The sequence below is a fragment of the Larimichthys crocea genome, chromosome XIII (genome assembly GCF_000972845.2).
Source record: "Larimichthys crocea isolate SSNF chromosome XIII, L_crocea_2.0, whole genome shotgun sequence".
Classification (NCBI taxonomy): Eukaryota; Metazoa; Chordata; class Actinopteri; family Sciaenidae; genus Larimichthys; species Larimichthys crocea.
The window spans coordinates 7335131-7347270 of record NC_040023.1 but is presented as its reverse complement, the minus strand read 5'-3'; the positions used below and the strand labels follow the sequence as shown (position 1 = coordinate 7347270).

The window sequence follows — 12140 nt, the reverse complement described above, 5'->3', positions numbered from 1 at the left end:
TTTCAATCTAAGCTCCAATCTTGAGGCTCTTTGTGTTAAAACAACTGAACTGATCGTTCAGTTTTTAGAAGAATGTGGAGACTTTATCACACCTCGTTACTTTGATGAGATTTTATTAACCGGTGATTTAAATATTCAGCTGAGTAAGGCCTTCAGTGTTCTAGCTAAAGCCTTTTTTGGCACCTCTTTTTAATTTTTGTTTCACTCAGTATAACATAATTTGGATGTTTTGTCGTCCGTCCTGATAAGACGCCGGTCATTTCCCACAGCTTGACACAAACACCAGTTTGATTAGGTAACAGGAACTTTCTCTTGACAACAGTGTGACTTTGGATAGACAGCCAAGAGTCTTGGTGTTACACAACTTTGCTAAAATTAGGTCTTTTTCTGTTCATGGCTGATGAACAATGACCCTAATTCATGCCTTTGTTTCATCCAGACTTTATTATTTTAATATTTCGCCTGCATGTTGATGCTAAATGTACAAGAGCTCTAACTAAAAACTAGAAAATTTGACCATTTACACCAATTTATCTAAAAAAAATTTAAAAAAATCTCATATTCCATCCTGTGCCGTCTGCTCTCAGAATACAAACCTCCCGTCTGTCCCCAGAGTTAAAAAGAAGCCAGCAGGTTACATGAAAATGTTTGATCAAATTAGAATTATTACTTTAAAAACCGTCTTTTTTTTTTATTTGAATACTGTCAAGTTTGACAGTTTGGCAAAGAAAACACTGAAGCAAATGATATCTAAACTTAACTGTTGACATGTATTTCCTTTGGAAGTCCCCAGAATCACTAACCGCTAGATTGCAGTTGATTGACATTTGAAAGTTACAGAACATGGAGTAATAGTCAATGTTCGCAAACATGTTCTCTAATAAATAAATCATAAATAAATAAATAAATAAGCCATAATTCCTGGAAAGAGAGAGAGAGAGAGTGTGTGTGTGTGTGTGTGTGTGTGTGTGTGTGTGTGTGTGTGTGTGTGTGTGTGTGTGTGTGTGTGTGTGTGTGTGTGTGTGTGTGTGTGTGTGTGTGTGTGTGTGTATTTTCTCAGACTCAGTCAGGATTGGTCAGGTTTGTGGGCACATATTTGAAAGAAGTGGTGAATGTTATGGAAGTTTCACACTTAAACATAGTGATATAAATATATTATTATTACATAACCAGCTGCAGGTTGTTTAATTATTTTTTTAATGAAGTTAAATTATGTCCAAAAAAGTTTTTGGTCCAGAAATATTGTTTACATTATTGGCTAGTTATTACATTTAATAATTAATTATTAATTAATTTAATATTTAATACATGATTTGGTTTTGATAGTTATTACATCATCAGCTGCTACAAGGCTCGTAATATTTGTATCTGATCTCATCTGTTTTTAATTTTATCTTGTTTTTTGTGCTTCAGGAAGTTTGTTCATCATTTTTTAAAATAGATTCGTTCACGCTTCCTCGTATCATTTATTCGTTTGTATGTCACTGTGAAGCTGTGCAGAGATCTCGTTCGTTCTTTCTTTTCACCTACTTCCCAAATGTGATGTACTTCCTGTTGGGACAGCATGGAGGATTGGGTAATACGACAGTAAAAGATCAGTATTGAGATCAACTCAGTGTCAGTTTATTTATTTATAAGTTCAAACTGATGCAGGCTAATCCAACAAATCTTCATGAAGGTTCATGAATATCGTTTGTTATAGTTTTAGAGACGTGTCGATCATTTCAGAGGCTGTAGTTGTGCTGTTGTTTATTTTTTGGGGTTGACAAAATACTAAACAGCAGTATATTTTGGTGATTCAAGTCTATTAACCGCTTGATATTACTGATGTATTAAGTTTTATACATTGTATATAACATCAATAGAAACATTAAAAGTTCAAGTGTAACAAAAACAGCCAGACACGGATGCATTAACTCCCCTCCCTTGTTTAACACAGAGTCGACACAGAAGCACCACGAAGAGTTGCAATCAGACAGAAAACATACAATGAACGATGGATTTTAGTTTAGAGACTGGTTGTAAAGGAGTAAGTTCAGCAGATATACCCTGAAAAAAGTGCTAAAAACAAAGTACAACAGGCGCGCAGAGGGAGAGACTTCAACAGTTCAGCGGCTGAGGAATGAGGAAAGATGACATGAGACAGAATAAGAGGGGGGAGGGAACAGACTGAGAAAGGAGGTGAGCCAAGAGATGATGTTGGGCAGTGAAAGGCTGAGTCTGGCAGCACGTTGGAGCTTCTGGACGTTTAGCTGAAAATACAAGAAGCAAGAGAACGTGTCATTCAACGAGTGCTTACACACAGAAAACAATAGGTGCTACTGCAAGTTTTATAAATTGTTGCAAACCGTCATACAGAAAAGGAGTGTCACTATGATATCTCACTTATAAGGTGGAGTCAGGAATTTAATAATCTTATCATCCCTTTTGACAGATTGTAACTCTCCCTTTGGGTTCTCTTGCCTCACTTACTTAACATAGTTTACATAGTTTAAAGCCTGATGTTCTGTTGTGGCTTGCTGTGATTGCATCGGGGGCTCATCTGGTTTGGTTTGTTCCCAGCAGCGTGGTGACAAAGGACTGCATTATGTTGTTCTATGTGTGCTTCTTGTTCATTTTATGCCACAATAAATTGACTGTTTTCTGTCTACATGTCTCTGTCTGTGCTCTTGTGTGAGTCTGCTGACCTGCTGTGCTCTAAACACGGCGGAGATGCTCGAGGATTTCACTCCTAATTTCTATAACAGAAGGTCTTCATCATTACCCAGGATAAATCATGGGCTGCTCCCAGAGGTCTCAGCCTCTAAAAACTTCTCTCAGAACACTTCTTTGTCTTCTCAGTAAAACAATTTTTGTTTGTGCACTGTTCTATTTTATTATATTTGTTAAACTCCAGCAGTCAAACAGATCAGTGTTCAAAAACTTGCAGGCTCAGACACATAAATCACGACTTACATAGAGGTCATGTCATTGAGGGCGTGGTCCAGTTCCTCACTGATGGCTTTGTACTTCAGTTTCTGTGCGTAAAGCTCGTCTGATCGTTCACACACAGACCAAGGAAAGGTGTGTTGAAACAGGGGGGAAAAGAAAAAGAGCAGAGAGGAATTAGTATTTTTTAAGTTCATTATTATAAAAATATAAACCCATAGTAATGTATCATGAGCCAATAAAAAAACAGAAACTTAAACCTTGGTTAAACTTTTGTCCACATGGGGGAGACATAACATTACATAACTACAGCTGATTTGTCTCTCAAGGTTCAGAGTGGAACTAGATTTGCATTCAGCCAAAGTGCATCATTTTCTTTGAAAATAATGACTTTGTGTAGGTCTTTGCTAATTGAATTTAAAACATATTTAAGGGGAAAGGTTGTGATGGACGTACCTTCCAGATCATCGATAGTCTTCTCCAGCTTGGCCACAGACCTCTCTGCAAACTCAGCTCGGGTCTCAGCCTGACGTGACAAAACACAACTTCTGATCAGATTACTGAGGCCAACAAATGATAATATATAACCATATTATATATATGATTGATTCCTGTTCACCTCTTTGAGCTTGTCGGTCAAGATCTTGATCTCTTCCTCATATTTGTCCTCCTTTTGAGAGTACTGTGGTGCGAAACGACATAATTCAGAAGCAGATTTATCAGCAAACACACATTTACATTTCTACGATCTACGCCAGCATCTTAAAATATATTTGTTTTCACTGTATCTGTGCAAAGCAGCTACAGTATGGTTAGGGTCAGGACGGGATCATGGGTTTGGGTTAAAAAAAGACAAATGAACACCACAAAACATGGAGGTCAGTGCACTACATGCCCTCCACCATCCCAGCCCTCACATCTTTAAACCTTGCTTCAGAAAGGTCACAAGACTTTCTGCTGAAACACTGAATGTTGGCAGCTTTGCTCTGGTTTTTCCATCAGATTAAGACCAAAGGACTGTGCAGATCTTGATATTCTTGCTGTATAGGACTGGTCTTTCTTCAACAGACACAAAATTGGGTACAACAGGTCTCGATCTGATCCAGATCTACCATGCCTGAAGGGATATTACATTACCGCATAGATCTAGATTAGAAAACTGACAGCCAGGATGTGAATTCACTCCTGTTGCTGGGCGATGTCTTCTCACATATTTTGTAAATTAAATCAGAATTTGAAATATCAGATAACTTATAAAGACTAATTCGAAAGTCGGTGCTGTGTTTCTGTCTTTGGAAAGTGTGTTTTCATCTCTCAGTGGTCGTCAACAACTCTCTCACAATAACACCAGTTACATAAATCAAATGAGGTTCTTACAAAGTTACAGTTTTAGTACCGCGCTGTATTAATTTGCAGTGACCCCTTCCAAGAGGACAAGTTGACCCAAACCATGTTCAGGAATAACAGCAACAAGACCCCATCAGGGGTGACACATCCAGGACTCAACTAAAGACCTGAATACAGCTACCACTTCAGTCACAGTGAGTCAAGTCTTTATGACCGAAGCTCCTGCCATCTGTGCCCCCAACAATAATCCCCCCTGTCCCCTTCCTTTTATACTTAGAGCATGACAGGACAGTGAAGGCATCCGCATTTCTACTCATTTTAAATCGTCACCTGTTTATATGCAGAATAACAAAAGCATGCTGTGCCATGTCGGTTTGAGTACTGCACCTTTTCAGCCTGAGCCTCCAGAGACTTCAAGTTATTTGTTACGTTCTTCAGCTCCTCCTCCAGTTCAGCACATTTACTTTTGTAGTTTTAAATTTCAGGGAAAAAGGAAGTGAGGACAGAAGTTTAGTTTGGAGAAGTGTACATGGATGGAAATACTACTAAAAAAAGTAACAAACTAAAAAAGTAACAAACGTGTAAGCAGCATTTTATATGATATAGATACTCACGCCTCGGCCAGCTCTGCCCTCTCCTCTGTACGTTCCAACTCTCCCTCTACGATCACCAGTTTACGAGCCACCTGCACAAATACATTGAACACATAAATATATATATATATTATAAGGCTTCAGACCAGCACAGACATAAATATCTCTGATCACCACATGTAGACTGTGCAGCACTGCAGAAAACTCACCTCCTCGTACTTGCGGTCGGCCTCCTCTGCGATGTGTTTAGCCTCCTTCAGCTGAATCTCCTGAAGCTCCATCTTCTCTTCATCCTTCAGGGCCCTGTTCTCAATCACCTTCATACCTCTGCACACAACAAAAAGTTATGTTATGCACAGTGCAAATATTCCGTAAAGTAAAGTAAAGGGGGAAAAAATGACAGAACAAACCTACAGGTAAATTAAAAGTATCCTACCATTCAAGATAAACCCTGTTCTTTGTATTTATCCACTGTTTACCACCACACAACTGAGCTACCTTAGTTACTCTATAAGTTTACTATCTCAGTAGCTTTGAACCATGGTAATAATATGAGCCTTCCTTAAGGTACACATCCCTCTTGTCTTATAACACTTATCATATATACTCTATGCAATGCAGATATCAGAAATGTGTCTTTCTGGTCATTGTTGCATAAGTTGCTCAGTGGACTGCAGACGAATGTCCCTTATCTGTTTTCTGGAAAAGTGTTGGCTACACAGGAAGTCCAGAAATAATGGCCGCTGCCCGCAGAAGGTAAAACAAGCCCATGGTTTGGAGGCAGTTTGCAACCACCGTGCAGAGCCTTGGATATGGGCCCTGACAGGACTGAAAGGCCTCGCCCCAGCCACGATTTGAACACACAGTGGTTAACGGTTATTACAACCCCAGCAGGAAGTCACCTCTCGCTCTCATCTGCAGCCTTCTCAGCCTCCTCCAGCTTCTGCAGAGCTGTTGCCAGTCTCTCCTGAGCTCTGTCCAACTCCTCTTCCACTAGCTGGATACGTCTGTTCAGGGAGGCCACTTCTGCTTCAGCCTGAACACAGATAAACACGATGAGACACATTTATACTGAATCTATGTAGATATACCATAGTTAAATAAAGATTAGTTGCTCGCTTATTTGCCTGAGTATCAAGCTTAGAAGTCTGTGTTGGGTAAATATCCTTTACACTTAAGTGGTATTTCATTCTAGGCATTCTTTATAGGCAGAAAAATGATCTTTGATGATTTTATATCAACATGTTTGGTTCTTCACAGTCCAAGTTGATCGTATAGGTGTAAACGCTGCATTTAATTACATTAAGTAGCAAAACTCTCCAAAAGGAGAGGGTCTAAAGATTGGCTCTGACCTGGGAGGAGTGGATGATGAACCTAAAATGGACTTGAACCATTGTTAAGCTCACAGTCAAGGTTGAGCGACTGACATCATGGCCAAAATAGGGCTCTGAATCCCCTCGACAGCTGTGAGGAGTCCATGCCGGGCATGATGAGAATGGAATGCAAGGGAGAAGCAGCGAATCAACCAGGCTTGGTTTACACTGGCAGTATCAGAGCTTTTATTAGAGCCTCAGCTCAGGGCTCATACTGTACGCCGTTATGACAAGGTACAGAACCAGTGTTTGTTCCTTTGCCTATTATCAGATGGTGATATTAAAAGATCCTAGAGGCAGTCCAACACTTGCCAGCCTTGTATATCTGGTCCTTTGCTGAGCTACAGAGGAGTTATTATCTGAAATAACTGGTCAAATATAGACAACGTGATGTCCCAAACTGTGAATTAACCACAACAATTATGCACCGCACCTTTGAGATTGTATTTACTTACGTCAGCAGCCTTCTTATCGGCCACCTCGAGCTTCTCCTGAGCATCCTTCAGGGCCTCAGAGTATTTATCGAGCTCGTCCTCTGTCCCCTTCAGCTTCTTTTGCATTTGCAGAAGTTCATCTTCATGCTGACGTGGGAGATCAAACAAAGAGTTAGCAGGTTTGCAACATCAGATGATTTATTTACATGCATAACATAGCGATTGGAATATTTTAAAGTATGGTCATGTACATCCTCCAGCCTTTGGCCTATTGAATGGACCTGTGCACAACAATAAAGTGTGTTTGAAACTAGTTTACACCAGATTTCACTGGAGCATGTTGGATTTGTCACTTGACATACATCACATCCAGGATTTCATTGACATGGTTGAAATCTCCATTGATCATTATTGAGGGCACTGGGCAGTTGTGTATTGCAGGGGTATATCAACAATTTTGGGTATACCCACTTCTAAATCTCCTCATCATCCAGTACCGTCTGCGAGCGGTTTTTCTTTCCTTGGATGGCGAAGACGTGACAAAGTTGTCTCACTCATCTGTTGGCCAGTATTGATTGCAAAATCTGAACCCCAAGCTGAATACTCCATGAAGTCAAGCAGCAGAAGTTAGGTGACAATGTGCAAATCCTACTGGCTCCGTCTTTGGGTGAGCTAAATATGCAAGTGTAGTCTTACATGTCCTTTGCAGGATGGGTCACTTCAAACATGGATTAAAACTTCTCCAGACACCTCTACACCACTGGCGTCCGGGTGTTGCGTTTGAAGTCCTGTGGTGACTGTGTAGATGACGTCACTTTTGATTGCTGCCATAGCAGATGGTGGTATCCAACAATGGTGTGTGAAAACTCCCATGGCAGATAAATGATGTCTTAATCCTACCACCATAAATTCACTATTGGCAGTGCGAATGCATTCCTCTGCAATTACATGTGCAGACCACTTAGAGTTAACAAAGTCTCGTCCTCTCTTCTTACCACTTAGTTTTTCCACGCTGGCTATTTCCACATAGGTGTCCGGTACATTCCCATTAAGCCATGTCTCCGTGAAGCAGAGCAGACCGTAGGCGCACCAAGGCTGTTAGTTCATCCACCTTGTTGGCAAGTGACCTCACCTTACCCATGTTGATGGAAAAGAAGGTTTTAATTACTTGTGACTCTTGATCCTTTCTCTGACCTTCACACCAGCTCTCCTGCCATGGTGACAGTATCTCCATATCTCCTCTGGTGTATTATAGCAAAGGAATACCAGCTCCATGACGGTGACCCAGTAGCTTATTGCGGGTGTAAGCATCCACTGTTTCCAGGTAGCTTTTCCTGCTGCAGGTACACAGCCTAGCAAATTATAGGCCATGGTATGACTAGTACCTACAAATACTTGTCAGCATGCGCACTGAAGTCTTCAGGGATCGACTTGGCTCCGAGTCTCCCCGACCTAATCTAGGACTCAAGTTGGGGTAGGACCAAATTGTTCTTAGTGTAACTGGATCAGATGCAGTCCAGTTGTGTCAATATAGGACCTGGGTGGATCCAAGTGAACTGATACACCTGGCATTAACATTCGATCTGTATCTGGATATCCGATCTGGATGAGGAAAGATGTGTTAATGCACACGCATCGTGATCGAAATGTGATCAGATCATCTCCAGATGTGGTCTGGCTAACATCGTGATCACAGCAAGAAAATAAAGTGACAGCTCAGGAAGTTGAAAGGTCACATCAGGCTAGCCTCGTCCTGCTGGCTCGATCTGCCTGGCGAAAGCTACAAGTGATAGCAGCAGTTAGGTGGCACAATACTATAAGTAATGGTACTGTGTACGGTAAACTACTATAAATGACTGACGAACCCGACCCAGGTCTTATCGCTACAGTACGAGTATCATGATGTTATGAGGGACTAATAAGTATGATGTACAACTTTACTTAAAGGTGCGCAAAACAGTAATTAATGATTAATTAACGAGTTGCTACCAGTCAGTGATTTAGAGTTAATCAGAAACGACTCATTAAGTGTTTATATACATAATTTATGAGCTAACATCATGATTCATTATAAAAGATGAAAAATATATTCCCAATAGTGACTTGTGTTGTGGAGAAATTGCTGAAGTTCAAAGGTCAATGGTGAGGTCAGGAAGGAAGAAAGTGTTCAGTAGCCTCTGATGTCTTATGCTGTATTATTTATTGACGCTTGATCAAGGAGAATTAGAGACACTCTCAAAGTTAATCAGAAGTGCCTGAGTCGGTCTCACATTCTGCCCAACTCATCCTGGTGGATCGACTTTAAACCCAAAGATAACACCACAAATACTACACGCCCAGAATAAGCCAAAGTTTTTACCCATGCAGATGTTATTGTCAGAATATTCTAGTCTGGAGACACAAGCTATCTATTATGTCTAAGAAGGCAGCAATAGGTCTCTTCGACCCTGGCCACCACAGTGTTGAGATAGTAGATAACAGTTGTAACCAATAATTTATTTAACTTTGACTTAATTTATTGTTAAGCTCTCTTTTCCATTAACACATGCTATTAAACAGTGTGTTTTTTTTAAAGATGGTTAAGAGGTCTGTCCACATTGTATCCTAAAGCCAAACCGGTACAAGTATCAGATTACGGGTTGGGTTCCGGGTTTGGGTCACATCAAGCTTTGGGCTCCTTTTGGGTTCAAATTTGGTTATTTCTAGAAGGAATTTATTGATTTAAAAATCAAAAGCAACAAAGAAAAAATCAAATATTAAACTGTCTGTCTTAAATTTGTTTGGTTTAGCTCTTCAAAACACAGATACAGACCAGAATCAGGTCTCGGCTTTAGGCCTGTGCAGAACTCTTTATTAGACTGATCAGTTTGTTGTAATCCAAAGCCATGATGTGAAACAGTTTGGAGATACAATCCAGAGATGATAAGGCAGCATCGACTGACCCTTTTGCTGGATACCACCTCAAATTCACATCAAACAGTGGGATTTATTCACAGATGGATTACTGCGCGTCTATCTGATGATACATTCTCATGTTATATGATTTGCATCATCGTGTGTTCATCACTCACCTGCTTGCTTCTGTCTTCAGCTGCTTTCTTGTCTGCTTCAGCTTGTTCAGCCTGGTCCAGTGCATTCTCCTTGTCCAACTTCAGCATAAGCATCTTCTTTTTGATGGCCTCCATCTTGGCAGAGGGTTAAACTGGCTTTTTGCGGCCACACACAAGGAGTAGAGAGAGAGGGGAAGACAAATGGATGCAGGACAGGCGACCTGAGAGACTGGCAAACCGGTGGAGACGCTAAAGTCGATAGAGGGAGACCATTTATATGAGGGAGGAGGAGACACCCCCAACCTCTAAGCCCCTCAACTCACCCACACGACCACACCCTCCTCTATCCTCCACAGCTTAAACTCAAATTAAAAGTGAACCTGGCACCTAACAACATATGTTTGCATTTATATATAGACACAACTACTTTACATTTCCTCAGTTTGAGTTTTTATCTTATGATGATGATGTTCTAAAGTGAAGATCAACATTGCCAAGATGTAGTTTGTCTAATATGAAATTAAAAAGTGGCTGACAAGAGCACAAAGACAAGTGAATAATGTGTTTGTCTTCTGTCTGACACACTCAAATTACAGACCAGACAAAAGGTCGGAAGTTAGTCGTAGGAATAAAAGTACCTGTCAGTGACTGCAGCTGATGATGTGTTATATTCAAAATGATTCAGGCTCCTTTGAGTCTTAAAACGTCTCACACATGTTTCTTTAAAAAACATATGTTAAAACAGGTCTCCATGTTTAATTTTACCTTTTGTTACGGCCACCGTGCACTCAAACAACAGCAGCTGTTGCTGCCATTAAGCGAGCGGAGCACTGTTACAATCTCATATCCACTTGACACCATTTAAGTTTACAGTGAAAGACATGGCTAATAACTAACATAACTATCGGTGCCTGCTAATAGAGCTTGGCAATATCTTCTATCGCATACGGTACATTATATATATTATGCACATATTTAATGTAATATATTAAAAAGGTCTTCATCAGCAGATGGGGTTTACCAAGTGAAGAAAATGCAATAATTACTGCATGCATTGATGATGATTGTAATGATTCATGCTGGGTTATACATCAGGAATGAAGACACACTTTATTATTAGTATATGAATACAACAGGTGTCTAAGAGATTGTTTTAAGTAATTCACATGTTGGAATTAGTAAAAAATTTTATTTACTCGGAAGAAGAAACAGGGAATGTTCAATAGGAGGTCGTATTGAGTTACGTAAAGTGATTTTCACACGGCAACCTTCATGGCTCTGAAGTGAAGCCAATGCAGAAGTCCCAAAAACTGCAGTTCCTCAAACGTCCACTTGAGGCTGGCTCCAGAAGTGAGTCAGTCTCCATAAGTCCCCATGTTAAAAACTTCACAGCAGAAATAAACATGTTTACAGCCTGGTACAAAAAACAGTTTTGGTCTCTGTAGCTAATTTCCCCGTTCATGACAACTGTACTGAGGGTGAATTTATATACAACTCACCTGTTCAGGTTATATTAAGGCTTAATTAACAGCGTGGCTGCTTTGATTGACAGGTGGGTGTTGTTACAGATGATTTGTCTGAGCACCCAGCCGACCTCTGGTCCACATCTTTGTTGATTTTTAGATTAAACCAGGAGGCGGAAGAATCTGGACTACTAACATGGTGGCAGCAGAAACCTGTGGATGACATCACGTATACGCGGTCCAGTCTTTATACTGTCAGTGGTTACGCCTAAAAAAAGTTGATGTGTGTAATATATTTGCAAAAACAGTCCCAAAATGATCATGTGAAAGAGTCCTAAGAGACATTTTCCTTCACTTTTCAAGAGTAACAACAACAAGTACATGGAGTAGTTGAGATTTCTGTTCACTAAAACACAAAACTGTGCTCCAATTCATAACTGAAACCATTTTCATGTATAAAAATGGGATGCTCCTTTATGTTTTAATATATTTTACCCAAATCGGACATGCACCGCTTTGGTGAGATATAAGTTGTGAGATAGAACAAATACAATACAAACCGACACTGACACTGAATTCCTGCGCTGTAACCTTATTCCATCACCTGGTCTGTAATGCCTATAATTGGATTTCTCCTGGGGATGGATAGGGTACAGGGCTAACGGGGTGACTATGTCAGTTATTCCCCCTCTCTAGGCCCCAGTTGGTTATTAATAAACATCTTTTGGCTGACATTGTCTCGGGGATTAGAATAAGAGACTGTGTCTGCAGCTGTGCCGTGCACACTAATACACAGGCCGACATGAACGCAGAGAAAAAAAAGACACACTCAGGTTTGTTACTGTGTTTTTAAGCGACTCGCTAAACTCTAATATCCTGAAAAATATATTTGTCTGACATAAAACAAACAGTCAGATGATGCTGATGTGAGTTTTCTTTGTGTGTGTGTGTG

General features: G+C 40.3%; 1 protein-coding gene across 1 annotated transcript; it reads right to left on the bottom strand.

Moving 5' to 3' along the window:
• Window positions 1-1612: 1612 nt before the first annotated feature.
• tpm3 (tropomyosin 3) lies at window positions 1613-9990 on the bottom strand. The gene is made up of 10 exons (XM_019253455.2): window positions 9747-9990; window positions 6697-6822; window positions 5771-5904; window positions 5078-5195; window positions 4890-4960; window positions 4663-4738; window positions 3548-3610; window positions 3385-3454; window positions 2956-3034; window positions 1613-2252 (listed from the first exon to the last, which is right to left on the bottom strand). The coding sequence occupies exons 1-10, from the start codon at window positions 9858-9860 to the stop codon at window positions 2249-2251; spliced, it is 855 nt and encodes a 284-aa protein (XP_019109000.1). The 5' UTR covers window positions 9861-9990; the 3' UTR covers window positions 1613-2248.
• Between the last annotated feature and the right edge of the window lie 2150 nt (window positions 9991-12140).